Source organism: Colossoma macropomum, unplaced genomic scaffold (genome assembly GCF_904425465.1).
Source record: "Colossoma macropomum unplaced genomic scaffold, Colossoma_macropomum, whole genome shotgun sequence".
In the NCBI taxonomy this organism is placed as follows: domain Eukaryota; kingdom Metazoa; phylum Chordata; class Actinopteri; order Characiformes; family Serrasalmidae; genus Colossoma; species Colossoma macropomum.
The window spans coordinates 23,763,326-23,779,585 of record NW_023494801.1 but is presented as its reverse complement, the minus strand read 5'-3'; the positions used below and the strand labels follow the sequence as shown (position 1 = coordinate 23,779,585).

General features: G+C 37.9%; 1 protein-coding gene across 1 annotated transcript; it reads left to right on the top strand.

The window, feature by feature from the left end:
* Nucleotides 1-402: 402 nt before the first annotated feature.
* Nucleotides 403-13,558, top strand: LOC118821477 (cytochrome P450 2K1-like). Its single transcript, XM_036590112.1, has 9 exons — nt 403-737; nt 5,012-5,174; nt 7,052-7,201; nt 8,601-8,761; nt 8,915-9,094; nt 9,574-9,715; nt 11,028-11,212; nt 12,631-12,772; nt 12,854-13,558. Exons 1-9 carry the CDS (start codon nt 534-536, stop codon nt 13,042-13,044), a joined length of 1,518 nt encoding a protein of 505 aa, XP_036446005.1. The 5' UTR covers nt 403-533; the 3' UTR covers nt 13,045-13,558.
* The last annotated feature ends 2,702 nt before the right edge of the window (nt 13,559-16,260 follow it).

The following is a 16,260-nucleotide window of genomic DNA, read 5'->3' as shown; positions in this document are numbered from 1 at the left end:
TATGTATTTAATTTCCAGTCAAAATAGCCATTAAGCACAAGCTGTTAATTTTTTCAAGAGATATTTCTGAGGAGATTAGATAAAGTAATCCACAGCTGTCAAAGGAAGTTGCTGGTGTGTCGCAAGCACTTATAAAAAAGTTTGGATTGTGATTACAGGCCAGAGACCTGTTGTTCAAGAGCTTGTGCAGTCTTATTTTCCTGTAATCCACTGCATGATAAGTTGATCATGAAGTGACACAAATGAACTTTCACCTACTGAAAGGTTCATTTACTGGCAGTGGATTAACCATGAATCTGCACCATGTGGAGATAGTTTTACTTTAAATTATTATTAGCTCTCTCTCTCTCTCTCTCTCTCGGCTCTTTTTTTTTTTAACATAGCTCCACCCCTGGTGTGACCACTTCTTCACAGCTGTTCTTAAGGGAGCATGAAGTGGCTGTTTTGTAACCTGGACAGTCTGTTCCTTTCTACTCACTTTGTGCAGAACTCATACGATTTTTTACTTTTTTGCAAAGCCTGCTTCTTTAGCAATGGCTTTGGTGACAGAGCTTCTGCTGCAGCCTGTCAGTGCAAGCATATTGCTTGGTGTTGTATTAATGTTGCTGCTGGTTGTTTATCTGTTTTCGGCTGACTCTCAACAAGCGTGGAAGGAACCTCCAGGTCCCAAGCCGCTGCCTATCCTGGGAAACCTACTAGAGCTTGACCTCAAGAGACCCTACCTCAGTCTCCTTTCAGTGAGTGTCTTGATTTCTTTGCTCACTTTGGATGAGTGGACTAAATAAGTATCATTTAATGCACAACAATCTATTCTTCATATAGTTTATCAGAATACTTCAGATCGTTAACTGAACCCAAGGAGGCATGAGTCTGTGAAAATGACAAATGAAACTAACTGTATCAGTGGAATCACAGCTTATTACATATATACTCTTGTTAACATACTAAAATGTCACTGGTTCTTTGCATCACTCTAATGGTATTGATCTGGAATTGTCCTGATCTAAAACTGTATGTCCTCCTCATGTTTTATCTCTAGTAATGTATATGGCTTTATATACAGTGAGGTCCAAAAGTCTGAGATCACTGGTGTAAATTCTTCTATTTTGCATTCCTTTCTAATTTAATACAATGTTCAACTACAGATGATATTATCAGCATAACAGTGAGTGCATTGACATGCACTTAATAATCTGATAACTGCAGAAAATCAGATTTTGTCAATAATCCGAAATGTGTTTATATGCACTGTTACAACCCCACAGGAAAGTCTAGGGGATAATGGGGTCAGTAACATGGTTTAGATGTGATGTTTGCAGCACGAACCAGGAAGGAACACGACACAAATAGGATAGCTTCTTTTTCTCATTTATTATACGCTAGGGATAAAAGATAAAGTACACTCATATTATGACTGAGTGAATTCGAATTTGAATTCAGAACCATTAGCCTACTGTTTGCACACAGAGGAATTAGACTTCCGCATTTAACCCATCCGTGCAGTGAAACACCCACATACATGCAGCCCTATCCACAGCGCCTGGGGAGCAATTGAACATTTTTTTGCTTTGCTCAAGGGCACTTCAGTCACGTACTGTCAAGGGATCGAACCGGCGACCTTCCGGTCACAAGGCTGGTTCCCTAGCCTCCAGCCCACAGCTGCCCCATAATGGTGCTGAACAAATTCTAAAGAGCAAATTTTCGTGGGAGTGAGACCTCCAAAACAATACTATGTACAATATTTACAAAAACGGCAAATATGCTTGCTGTCAAAAAGAACGGGATTCTGGACCCGGACGGCGCTAAAGGAAAGAAATAATCAAAACAAACAAACAAATAAAAAAACTACCCTAGCTCTTTAATGGAAATCCTCACCTAGTAGCAAAACCAAAAAAACTATCCACACTAGTCTTCCCTATGGCATAACATAAATACATGGGTTGGCGCCCGCCCCTTACCTATGGTGTCTATACAATGGGCAACTACGTGATGTAAAAATGTATAAGCGCGCCCATCTAACCTGTCCAGAACCCCAAGAAAGCACAGCAGCGTATGAGAGAAAGGTAGAAAGAGAGCACAGACAGCCGTATAACAGCAAGGTTAGCGTGATTAACAGTGCGAGGCACGAAACCATAAGCTAACATGAACTGGACAAAACTCCAAGACACAGACAATACTATCGCAGACACACACAAAACTGCACGAGCAGAAAGAACACAAGCCTTTGTGTCTGCGACAGCAACTACAACTAGGACCACACAAAAACAGATTAGAGCACAGGGGTAACACCAGCCTCTCCACGAGCTGTGCCGGGCTGCTTTTAAAGTTCAAGTGCCTCCTCCAGGGCCGGAACTCTGCATGATGATTGGTCGCCAAGTGGTTCCCGTCAAGTCTCTAATGACGACTGACACCGCAGCCAACCTGTAGCAGAGATAGGAAGCAAACGAGGGAGGAGACATATGGAATAGAGAGGGAAAGCGAGCGAGCGAGAGAGAGAGAGAGAGAGAGAAAACACCAGCCAGACAGAAGAGATACATAAAGCGAGCTCAATTTTAGCTCAGTAATCAGATTTCTCAGTGCATGTACCAGAAATAAGCAAGCAGCGCTGCCTGACTCATGTAGACCCAGAGTTTCCCCATTATCTGATTACTGAGCTAAAATTGAGCTCGCTTTATGTATCTCTTCTGTTTACATATACACTTTTACATGACCAGTTGAATAATCAGATAACTGCAGAAATCCTATTATGATTGGAATATTGAGTGCATGCAGACATACTCAGTGTGAGTGAAAAGTAGAATCTTTGTACACCAATTTCAAAATTTCCTTGTATTTGATTTGTCCTTCTTTTGCTTTAATGACAGTGTGTGCTCAAGCTGGCATGGACTCTATAAATATGTGCAAAACCTCTGATGAGTTGACCAAATCCATGTGAGAGTTGTCTGAACACAAGCTTCAGTGAGAGGAATGTGACAAACAAAAACAAAAACACACAAAAAAACGACCTTGATGTATAGACTCACACACACAATGTGGAGACCAAAAATTCTAAGAGAAATGTGTTTTTTATGCCATGTAGCAGATTTGAACTAGTGCCAAGCAATAAAACATTTTAGATTTTTATTGCAATAAACTTTTTATCAATAACAATAATAAGCTTAGAATATTCCTCTTCAGTATTGATAAAATTCAATATTACAATATTTTCAAAACATCACTTGAGTCTTGAGCCTGAATACTGCTACTCTGTGCTAAAAAATGTCTTGCAAACATGACATAACTTGTTTTGATTGACTTGAACCTCCTGTTTTAGTACACTGAATGTGTGTGGCACTGTGCACCTTTTACTCACTTTACCAAGTGTTCACACACAACAGATGGGCAGTTAGGAAAGTTAGTGTGCCATTTTCATGGTTGACTTCAAGAAGTTATTAAATGATAGAAAAAAATGGTCACACTTTAATTTGATAGTCCCCTGTAGATGATCTAAAGATGCTCAAATTATTAACAAACTGCCTGGTGAAGCTTAATTGATTATGAACACCATTTTGATATGGATTAGGGTCAGATGTAGTCTTAGGCTTTGGGTTGAAGTTAAAGTTAGTGTTAGGTTTAGGCTTAGGGTTCCTAATAGCCCCAGATTCTGGTGGTCCCAGATTCTGTATTTAAAGAGGCAGTTATATCTCCCAGTTTTAAAAGCTTTTGATTCTGATTCATTCTGCCAAATGATGTCCTCGCCTATGCTGAGACAGAAACATTTGTTAGTACAGCTATATGTACTTAAAATAAAAAAACGTGCACCCACTGGCCATTTCAAGTACACCCCTTATATCTACTGTTAGAAATTCAGCAGGAAGAGTCAGGAGACTGGATTTTCATATTCTGAGTTTTATTCATGTGTGTGCAGAAAGTCATGCAAGGGCACAGCTTGGTCATTAGTCTGCCACTAGCCTAACAAGAATATTTTGGAAGGACCTTATATACATTGAAAACTGTGGGGGACGAAGGAGGAGGAAAAAGAGTTTGAGGAGGGGTAAGGAGGGATTGTGGAAGGAGAATATGAAATGAGATGTAGGGGGCGCTGTTATCATCTTAAGGTCATGAGACAGAGTGTCATTTCAATGCAAACAAAGGGCAAGGTGAGAGTGCAACCGGTTTCACCTTTCTGACATTTGCTACAACTCTACAATGAACATGGTTAAGATCTTAAGAAAATAACATAAGGAAAAATGGTGTGTTAGTGTGTGTTGCACTGGATCAGACACATCAGTGCTCCTGGAGCATCTAGAGACAGCTTACAAAATAAAAAGAAAATGAACATAAAATGTTTACTGTTGGGCCAACTTAAGTCACCAGAACAGCTTCAATTCCAGTTGGTATTGATTTTTCTGGAAGATTTTTTGTCTCTGAACTGTATTTTCTTATTAAAATGTCAATAATGGACCATTCAAACATTTTATCAATCATATTATATATAATATGTTTTACTTACTTTCTTTTATAGAGCACAAATGCAGACAGGTGCATGCTTGAAGTAAATAGCTCTGGTCATGTGAACAATACTCACTACAAAACTCCATAGAAATGTTCATATTCAAGACATCCTATAATTTACTCTAAAGTTCACCTTTCAGTAAAAAAAAAATACCTCTTCTTCTTAAACTCAAAACTAAATGGGATAAACGTTTGCTCAGCAACATTACATAAGCAAAATCATATTCTTTTTAATGCAGTTCACTCTGGAGTCGGGGTACATAACATATGGAGTACATAATGCTGATGTGGGCTGTCTGTGGTAGTTTATATCGAACCATATCAGTTATGCAATCTTTTTAATAGCGCTTTACACACAGCCTTTTTATTGCACAGTTGGCAGTAGGAAAAAGTAATTGAGAATGATTTTTTTATTATAAATAACATAATTTGGGCATTTTCATTTTCCATTGTATTTCATTTCACTGATACATCACATTAATAGGTTTACTGTCTTATTTTCTGTTGCTGTTTGCAGATGTCAAAACAACATGGATCCGTATTCACAGTGTATTTTGGCCCAAAGAAAGTGGTTGTTTTGGCCGGATATCAAACTGTCAAGCAAGCCCTGGTGAATCATGCAGAGGAATTCGGAGACAGAGACATCAGTCCCATATTCTATGACTTCAACAAAGGATATGGTAAAAATTCTCTGCTATTCAAAAAACATCTTTCAGAAAATTTATTTTTTTTTGGTTGTTTGTTATTAAATGTATTGGGGATAACAGTAGTACATTAAAGAGTTTTCTTAAATGATTTTAAAGATGAATTTATTATTCTTTCATTATTTATTCATAATTTCAGTTTCTTTATAAAGAATATCATTTGCAATGGTTTAATATGGATCCTCTAGTGTTGATACATTTGTACTTTAAAGACTGTAAAGATTGATGCATTTCTGCAGGTTGTAGGACTTTGAGTTTGTTTTTAGCAACAAAGATTATCTTTTCCACCTTAAGGACTGCATATTTAGAGATATTAAGATATTAAGAAGCATTAACAGACCTGCAAACCTCGGGAAAATATTTTGCATAGGACAGTTATGTAATGCTTAAAAAAAAAACAAGAAAAAAACATGCACAGCTGTTTTCCCACTTGCCGCCACATCATGAAGATTGGTTATTAAACAGGATGTGTTGCTCTCTCTCTCGCCCCCTGTCCCCCAACTGACATTACACATTTGTTATCACCAGGGATTGAACCCAGCGCTATGATTTGTTGAACTCTTCTCTTCATACCAGCATACTTTGTGGTCAGAATGCATACCTGCTACAGAAAATGCCTAAAGACTGGCAGGTCTGCATTAAGGCCCAGACTTAAATAATTATTTAAATAGCTTTTTTACTTAATTTTTCCTTTTTTTGGTGCCACAATAAGTGACATTGCACATAAAATATGCAAAGAAATTTGCAAAAAAAAAAAACAGATTTGGCTAAAAACGGCTAAACATAGAATTGCTCTGTGTGCTGTTGTTGCTGTTGTGGGTGTTGAGTAGCCTTTAACTGTTGGACTAATAAGACAAACTACACCCAGTGAAATGGTCATGCTTATGGCTGGGAAACATGCATTTATTGAACACAAACCAATCCAAAGTACAAAACAAAACACATAGGATAACATACGGCAATAGGGGGAGCTCCTAATGATTGGTCACCGTTACACAAAGAAACCCCTCATGACTGATTTAAAATGATCATCTCATATTCCTCTGCTCTGCAACAAACAAGTCCTGTTACAAACTGCCATGTTAAAGTCTCACTGAGTATACCACCCCTCCAAGTATAGTCAGCCAGGGGCCAGGCAGCTCCCTATACAGAGTACTCTGTTAGAGTTTCAATAATTTTAACAGTTTCAACAATTCCCACACCGGCCCACTATGGACCCCTGGCCCCCCCTCAGTATTGGCTCAAGGACCTTCAGAGGGTGCTTTGCAGCCTGGTGGTTGAGAAACTCTGATCTATATAAAGAAAGGAGAAGGACAACTCCTTGAACTATACTGAATCATGTAAACTTTTTTTCACATCTATATAAATATAATAGGCTTTGTGAAACTAATGCAGGTACATTCCATTTACTAGAGGTAATGGTGGAAGAAATAGCCAACAGGAAAACAATCCTCCTTGGACAATATGATAATTTTGTGGAGATGGCAGAAAGCACGAGACAAGAGTAGTATAAGCAGTGTCTGTTTTTTTTGCCTTTTTGATTTAGATGTTTGCCTTGTCAAGTCTTACAGCCTATAAGGAGTGTGAGGCTATCGTTAGGTTAAGATAACATTTAAGAACATGAATACCACTTGTTCTTAGAATTATTCTTAAGAAAGGAGAACAAAAATAAGAACAAAAAGAACAAAAATAAGAGAATTCTTAAAAAGTTATTTGAAGTATGAAGTTAGGAAAACACACACATTTAAGAAGTTATTTTTTCTCAACTTATTCTTTCTCAAATTCTTTCTCAAGTCAAGATTTTGTGAATCTGGCCCCAGGTTATTAACTACAAGAATTTTGATCAACCACAGGAATTCTGTTTTCCAATGGGGAGAACTGGAAAGAAATGAGGCGCTTTTCTCTCTCCACCCTTCGAGACTTTGGGATGGGCAAAAGACTGAGTGAAGAGAAAATTATTGATGAGACGCGTTACTTGAGAGAAGTATTTGAGCAGTTTAAAGGTAACGTCATGTCACTGAATGTACAGCAGACAGTTCATTTCCAAATATTTTCTTTATATAAAGCTATAAAAATTTCATGATCACTTTTGTCTCTTAGATTGTTTCTTGTATAGAAAATTTGCATCAATGACACAAATATGTGACAAACATATACACATCTATCACAGTGTCTTAATATTTTAAATATTTGTATAATTAAATAATTTATAATACACTTTTTATACTTTGTGTGGCCAAAAGTATGTGGACAGCTTATCATCACACCTATATGAGCTTGTTGGACATCCCGTTCCAAAACCATGGGCATTAATGAGTATTTTAAACTTTATTGTATCATCTTTGGCAGCAATTTACTTTGTCTTTTACCATGGGTGTTGCTGGGCCAGTTTTAGGGGGGCTTTAGTTGTAAACCAATCATACCACAGCTCGTAAGTTGTAAGCCAATCATATCAGACCTGGGGGAGAGTCTCTGGTTTTACTCACTCTGCAAATTTATGTCAGTTGGCAACTGCTGAAGCTGCAGACAGGATTTTGGCTAAAAACTTATACTCATAATCTATAATGTTACAGAGTGAAGATATCCACCTACAATACGGGGAATTATGGTCAGTTTGAAGGCCTTTTTATTTTTGTTTTTTTGTTTGTTAGCTAGCTAACTTTGAGTTTACATAAGACATGGAAAAGGGGTTAAGCTAACTCTAACATTTGCTAGCTATCTGACAAGCCAACTAGTTTAAGAACTTGAAGAAATTTCACTCCATAGTGAAAGTTTGAACGAGCAACAGAGATAGAAACAACGTCATTGACAGCTATTTAAATTCTTTGTAATATGTGCAACAGGGCACAGGCACAGACATTTCAGCACTTAGTTGTGCATTTCAGCACTTAGTGGCCCTGTTCTGTGAGTTTGCGAGCTGTTGTTGCTTCTGGACACTTTTATTTCACAATAATACCACTTACAGTCGACCAAGGCAGATGTAGCAGGGAACAAATTCCATGAACTGACTTGTGACAAAGCTGGCATCCTATGACAGTGTCACATTTAAAGTCACTGACGACTGAGGACTGTGGAGACTGCATGGCTTACATGCTTGATTTTATACATCTGTTAGCAATGCCGTATGGCTGAAACACCTGAACTCAATAATTAGGAGGGGTGTCCACATACTTTTGGCCAACAGCTCTGTAAATCTAGCACCATTATACACATGTCCTTTTAAAACTGCTGTTCATCCTAAAATTAATTAATTGTTAATAGCATGCCTTATACTAACATCTTTATAATTCGTATGCCATTGTTTCTAGCATTTTCCAGAGAATATTTATGGAATGTAAAGTATGCATTTTATGGCATATAAATCTTTAGAACTTAATTTGGAAGTTGCTTACTGCATTACAGGACACCCGTTTGATACCACACACCCAGTGAATTATGCTGTTTCAAATATCATCTCAGCCATTGTGTATGGAAGCAGGTTTGAATACAGTGATCCTCTGTTCAAAGACATGGTTAACCGGGCCAATGAGAACATCAGGCTTTTTGGCTCAGCTTCTGTACAGGTACCCTTCTGCATCTAAACAGTGGGCTCGCAATGTACTAATTTCTAATATGCACTGATTTTCACACCTGTACGGTGATCCTACATAGAGAGAGTTAATGCAGAAATCACTTAAAAAATGAACATTAATATATGTACCTGAATGTACCTCTAGCTCTACAACATGTTTCCCTGGCTTCGTTCCTGCCTAAAGAACTGGAAACTCCTCATGAGAAACCATGAGCAAAATATCAAGGAGGTAAACAAACTTGTGGATGGTTTGCAGAAGACACTGAGCCCTCAGGACTGCAGAGGCCTTGTCGACTGTTTTCTTGCACGCAAACAGAATGCAGAGGTAAATCTTTCTAGTGCTGCATACAAAAATCTCAAAGTGAAGAATGAGAGTTTTATCTTTCTGCTACTGATCATATTTTGTGCCTGTGTAGTACTTCTGTACATCTTTTTTGTGTTTTGGTGAAAAAGATGTAGGTGTGAAGGTGTAGAAATTATGTGGCCAATTTATACAACTTTATTTGACTGTATACTGTAAGTGGTAGGATATGTATGTGTTCATGACTAAATACGGTATTCATGCTTGCAACTTTAAAACTTTAAATGTTCACAAATGAATCATGATCAAATAGACTAAATAAAACACTAAATAATAAAGTGGTTCGACAAATAATTCATGAGCTGCACTTCAATTCTGATAAAGTAATAAATAACTACAGAAAATATGTATATTACATAAGCCTACCCATTTGCAACATTCTGTGCATATACTCTAATAATTTCTCCCTCTTACACCTTGGCTGGTCTATTTGTTTTGCTCAGAAATGTGGAGAGAAGAACACCCCATTCCATGAAAACAATCTTCTTTTCACCATTACCAATCTGTTTGCTGCTGGTACTGACACAACTGGCACAACTCTGCGTTGGGGTCTTCTCCTAATGGCCAAGTACCCTCACGTACAGGGTAAGAATACAAAATGTTGCAACATGCATGGATATCCAAAGTAGATTAAAATCCATTTTAGTGGTATGCAAGGCCTTCCCTGAAAGAGGCATTTTCTGGATAGGAGCATAGGTTGTTCTAAAACCTCTATATACTGTTCAGCATTGTTCAGCCTTTCCAGATGTGTAAGCTGCCCACACCATAGGTACTAATCCAACCCCATACCATTAGAGATGCAGGCTTTTGAACTGTGTGCTGATAACAAGCTGGATGGTCCCTCTCCTCTTCAGTCTGCAGGACATGGCATCTGTGGTTTCCAAAAAGAATTTAAAATTTTGATTCATCTGACCACAGAACAGTTTTCCATTTTGCCTCAGTCCATTGTAAGTGAGCTTTGGCCCAGAGAAGATGGCAGCATTTCTGTATCATGTTGACATACGGCTTCTTCTTTGCATGATACAGCTTTAAGTTGCATTTATGGATTGCACGGCAACTGCGTTCACAGACAATGATTTCTGGAAGTGTTCCTGAGCCCATGCAGTGATTTCCAGTACAGAATCATGCCTGTTTTTAATGCAGTGCCACCTGAGGGCCTGAAGATCACAAGGATCCAATAGTGACTGTCGGCCTTGTCCCTTGCGTAAAGGGATTTCTGCAGATTCTCTGAATCTACTGATGATATTATGTACAGTAGATGCTAGGATTTCCATTTTACATTTTATATTGAGGAACATTTTTTCTGAAATTGTTCCACGCTTTTTAGACACAGTTTTTCGCAGATTGGTGAACCTCTGCCCATCTTGCTTCTGAGAGACTCTGCGTCTCTAAAGTACTCCTTTTTTACCCAGTCATGTGAGTTAGTTGCAAAAATATGTGGACATCCCTCCTAATATTGAGTTCAGCTGTTTCTAACTGTTGTCTAACTAGCTGTTGCTAACAGGTGGATAAAATAAAGCACAACATAGCCTTGCAATCTCAAATCTCAATAGACAAACACTGGCAGTAGAAGATGTCATACTGAAGAGCTCAGTGATTTTAAACATTGCAGTGTCATAGAATGCCACTTTTGCCAGAAGTAACTTTGTGAATGCACCACCTGTTGAATACTGTGATACTGTGAAACTGTGATACTTTTTTGACTAGGATACTGTATTGTGAAAGTCAAACCATGACACTCCTAATCCTAAAATGATGAATGGTGATAAGCCATATTGTTTGCCATAATATCTCTTTGTTGTAGTGCAATTTTTTTTATTTTCGTGTATGAATACTGAAAGTCAAACTTAGTTCTGTTTTCGTATAAAGCTAAGATTAAAACTTCTCTCGATTCCAGACCGGGTCCAGGAAGAGATTGACAGGGTGGCTGGAGGTCGTCAGGTAGTGATGGAGGACAGGAAGAACTTGCCTTACACTGATGCAGTGATCCATGAAATCCAGAGACTGGCCAACATAGTGCCCATGAGTCTCCCTCACACCACTGCTTGTGATGTTCACTTTCAGGGATTCTTCATCAAGAAGGTCGGCCTATGATATTAAAAGAACCTAAAAATAAATACAATATAAAACATGGAGTACAATTTTCACAAGTCTTTTAGCAGTTTATAGAACTCACTTGCACCTGACAGTAACATGTGTCTTGGGTGATCCATTCATAAATGGAAAGGACTAAGTACAGCTGTGGAGGGACAATGAAGGACTGTCTTAATCAACTGCTTAACCTTTAGAACCCTAGAATTTTTGGGAGTTTTTTTGGTATTTTTGGTCAATTACAATTGCAAATATAAAGTATTTACATGTGACAGTCACACATGCCATATGTTGTTATTTTCAGATGACCCTGGGCTACTATGGCATTATTTGACATGTAAATGCCAACAGAAATTTGATATCTTAATGAATTTGGGTCATTTCTGATCAAAAACTTACCTAGCGCCTGCAAAATTTTGTCTTTTTTGCTTATAAAGATCTTGAAAACAAGTTGGACCTCAGATACGTTTTCAGAAATTGTTAGTCTGGAGTGTCTGTGAGCTGAAAGTGCAATAATTTTGATGGTGATTAATTCTATTGGTTATTATGAGCAAAAATAAACAATTAGCATGTAAGTGCTAAAACTTTGATACACAGCAAGATATGGCTTTATTTTTAATTACAAATTGAGTTGCAAATTTAATATCAGATACTTTTAATACTCAAAATCAATGTGAACTGAAAGACAGATCTAGATATAATTAATTGTATTTAATAATATTTGTCATATGTAATATAACAGTAGTGAGAGGGATTTGGGTCATTTTGGAGCTGCATTGCTGGCTGATGGATGGTCACAGGTGGTTGAAATCACTCTGGATGGTGAGGGCAGAGTCTGATGAGTGATCTAATGTGTGAGTCATGCCGCTGTTTTAACCCTTTGTTGGAATATGAAGGCCAAAAAGCAGAGCAATAATATCAGGATTTTAGGTGATTTTCCGAGCCAAATTACTCACTGATGTTGACGTCACAGCTCGAGGGTCTGCTGAATGTCCTGATATGTGGATCATGTTTGTACCTTAAACAGTTCTGAAGTTATGAAGGCTAGAAGTGACCAACTGTTTGGGTCCTCGGAACAGACATGAAAGAAGCTGCATAGCTTCTTTTTTCATCTCCTGTTATGTTTGCATATAATTTGGGTTAGCAGTGAGACACTGTGTGGTACCACTCCTTCAGTCACGAAATCCGATCACATGTATCACATGTTGTTATTCAAGACACTAAGAAATGCCAGGCTACTTGTCTTGCTGTGCACTTATGATCAGATCACCCAATACACATGTTAATACAAAGTCTAAGTGGGGCCAGTAATAAGCATTGAAACTGACTACTGTAAGTACCTGACAAGGCTACTATGTAGATAAATGTGTTATACGAACTGAAATGTGACAGGCTCTACTTCTTTGCAGGGTACATGTGTGTTCCCACTATTGACATCTGTGTTGAGGGATGAGAATGAGTGGGAGAGCCCCAACACCTTCAACCCAGCACACTTCCTTGATGAGCAGGGACGATTTGTCAAGAGAGATGCCTTCATGGCATTTTCTGCAGGTATATTAAATGCTTTACTCTGATGTATCTGTAGTTCAAATAAATCATACTGTGATTCTAACTCTATATTCTATTATTCAGGGCGCAGGGTGTGTTTGGGAGAGAGTCTGGCCAGGATGGAGCTCTTCCTGTTCTTCACTTCCCTCCTGCAACACTTCCGCTTCACTCCTCCACCAGGTGTGTCTGAGGATCAACTGGACCTCACACCAGCTGTGGGCCTCACACTGAACCCCTCCCCCCACAAGCTGTGTGCAATTAGCCGCAGTGCTTAAAGCAGGGCTGGTGAACTGTGGCTCTGGAGGGCTGGTGTCCAGCACAGTTTGATGATTTCCCTGGTCTTAACACACCTACTAAACCTGGCAGTTAGCTGCTGAGTTCAATCAAGTGTGTTTGAGGAAAACCAATAAACTGTGCAGTACTCCAGCCCTCCAAGACTGGAGTTCAGCACTCCTGGTGCAAAACAGATACTCCAGCCAAAATGTATTATGTAACCCTCACTACATGCAATGCGAACATTCCTAGAGCAGCAGAGCCAATCAGTATCTCAATTTCTGCTGGGGGGTGCTTTCAGACCTGCCTCGTTTGGTGCTGACCTGTCGAACTTTTGTTAATGTTAATTCATTACAGAATTCAACACCAAAGCATGGTTTTTCCATTGCACATTTTAAATGTACTGTCTGCACAGTCTGCTGCTTTAATATGTTACTCTTTATAAATGGTAATATTGTTCCTTCATTGCGAGCTGCTGTAAATAAGACAAGCAATAAAATAAGGATATGCGTTTGATTATGGACTGTGGAGCAATTAATTGGCCAAGCATCAGCAACCTGATCGGTTCAATTTAATTGGGATACACATTGATAATAAGCATCTCTATTTTCTGTTTACATGGTGGTGAATGTGAGAATAACAGAGCACTTGCATCCCTGCAAAACTTCTGATCAAAAAACAAACACCCATGTGTGTAATTTAGTCCACTTTAGCCCTTGCAGTCCACCAGCTAAACCACAGGAAAAAGACATAATTTCACAAAAAAGCAAACTGTGGTGCGGTCTTTGGAAAATTAACTGGATATGAAAACAGCCTGATGTTGTTCATAGATGTTGGCTCACAAATATCACTGTCTGAGGCTGCACCTACCGAAGCAGCATCAAAACAAACACAGACACTATTCATGATCAGGTTCAGAAGTAGGGAAAGGAGCCTAAAACAACAAGTTTTAAAGCAAAAGTAAAAGTGCCTTCCCCAAAACAACTTTAGTAGAAATACAAAAGAATCAAGGAAATCCACTTAAGTACTGAGCACTGTAGTGGAACTTCTTAGAACACCCAGCATTTATCAGTACAGAAGCTGAAGATTGCACAGCTCTGTTCTTCTCTTTTTGGGATATTTTTGGTCTAAAATATAAAGCTCTAAAGTCATTAATTACAAAGCAGTACAAATAGTGCCACCATCAAAAGAAATTGAAATTAATCACAAAAGAGGAATTAGTATCTAAATACAAATAGCAAAAATGTAAAGTCCTTTACTCACTAATATATTTTAGTAAAAGTATCATGATTTGAAAATAATCAGGAGAGTAAAAATTAATCAGTACTTTACAGTACTTGAGTAAATGTAACTAGTTACTACCCACCTAAATAGATTTATAAAGACTTGTCATTAGCATGACATGAAAGGCAATTTTAGTTATTGGCCTAGTTGCATTTTGTCACTCAGCCAGCTGAAACAATGTGCTTTGCCCCACCACTTTTGGAGGTGGGGCGCCACCCCTGCATGTGTTACAATGGCACCACAATGGTTTCTGAAGCACGATTTTTTAGTTTAAAGACTTCTTCAAAAGACATATCTTGAAGGTGAGGGGAACTCACTTTGAGACAGACACTTGAGGGTGGTCAGTTTGAATTTGTTTTTGAATTTGCCAATGGTGCTGCTAGGAAGGCAAATATTTGTTTCTTTTTATTAACTTCTACATCTATGCTATGCTAGAAATGAAGATTTTTTTAGCACTATGGGTGGTATTCCTTATTGGTTTTAAGGATACATGATTGTGAATTCTTTCAAAAAACAAAGAGGCTGATGGATGCAGTGCTGCCAACAAAGTATTATATAACATGATAAATAACATATTAAGTGCTAGGTTGGAATAAAGATGTGACTTCCTCCTCAAGATCAGGATAGACTGGTTAGAAGAAATCAGGTAAATTATTACTTCCTGGCAATAAATAATTGACTGTCCTACATGTGTAACTAAATAGTTTGTAGCCCCATTAGAAATTTGAATTTTAAAGCAAAAATCTGAATTGAAATGTTATTTTGAATCTGTATCATATCGTCTGAAATAAAAGTTTAAGGTTTGTAAAATAAAATCTAAACCTCAATTTTAAGTTTGATGTATATTTAAAGAATTAAATTTCTATTAATTCACATTTTCAGATTTGTTTTTAAAATATAGATGTCTTGCAGGCAAAAGCAGTCAAACACCAAATCTCTTCTGCGCTCTCCACCCCCTTGTCTTACCTTGTACTTATGTAACTGGTCGTATGATCAGAAACACCTACCATACAGTTGTTCTTGCAATTACTGACTATAGCCCATCTGTTGCTGCATTTTGTGGTTTTCAGTGCAAATTTTTAATTACATGAAACTCACCGTTTTACCATATGTACCATAATAATAAAGCTTCGGAGAAATATGGAACATATAGAGTAATATTAACAGTACTTATCAGTTTTTAATAGGAATGTAAGACTATATGATATTGTCACGTTTACACTGGGCAACCCCAAGGCTGCCCCTCAGGTCCCCATCTCCTGAGAGATAGTAGTCTCCTGTTGCCATGATTTCAACTGATCATTTTCACCTGTTTGCTGATCCAACCACAGTACTCCTCCTATAAGAACACTCACTTTGCAGTTCTCACTGCAATGAAAGCCTGAACCTGTTTGTTATGTGTGGATTCTCATTTGTTTTTTACCCATGTCTGTTTATACATAGTCTTTGCTTTGGGTTTTGAACTTTTCCCTGTTGAAATAACTTTGAATTTTGGACTGTTTTTTTGGACATATTTGTTAATAAATCTCTGCACATAAATTCCTGAAACTTAGAGAGAGAGAGTTGGAGGCGGGGTGTGTAACACAACACTAAACTTTAACTTTTTAAATGTCTCATGTGCCGGCAAGAAAGTTAGAGGTGTAGCTGTTCTATTTGATATTTGATCCAATGCAAGCATTTATCATTTGGTGATTTCACCTTTGAGTATTTTCATGTGGTTCTAAAAGGGGCACCAATAATATTACTAGTAATTTTCTACAGGCCTCCAAAATACAAAGCTAATTTCATTGATGAATCTACAGATAAGTTATCTTTTATTTTCAACAATTTTGATCATTTTGTTATTGCTGGTGATTTTAACATATATAATGACAATCCTATGACAATTATGCCAGTGAACTCCACAACCATATTGCCATATAGAACTCTTTTGG

Excerpts from the sequence above, each read along its gene's own strand:
- LOC118821477 (XM_036590112.1), top strand. The coding sequence starts at position 534 with ATGGCTTTGGTGACAGAGCTTCTGCTGCAGCCTGTCAGTGCAAGCATA. Across the intron at positions 7,202-8,600 it reads AGTATTTGAGCAGTTTAAAG|GACACCCGTTTGATACCACA; the intron begins GTAACGTCATGT and ends ACTGCATTACAG. Across the intron at positions 11,213-12,630 it reads AGGGATTCTTCATCAAGAAG|GGTACATGTGTGTTCCCACT; the intron begins GTCGGCCTATGA and ends ACTTCTTTGCAG.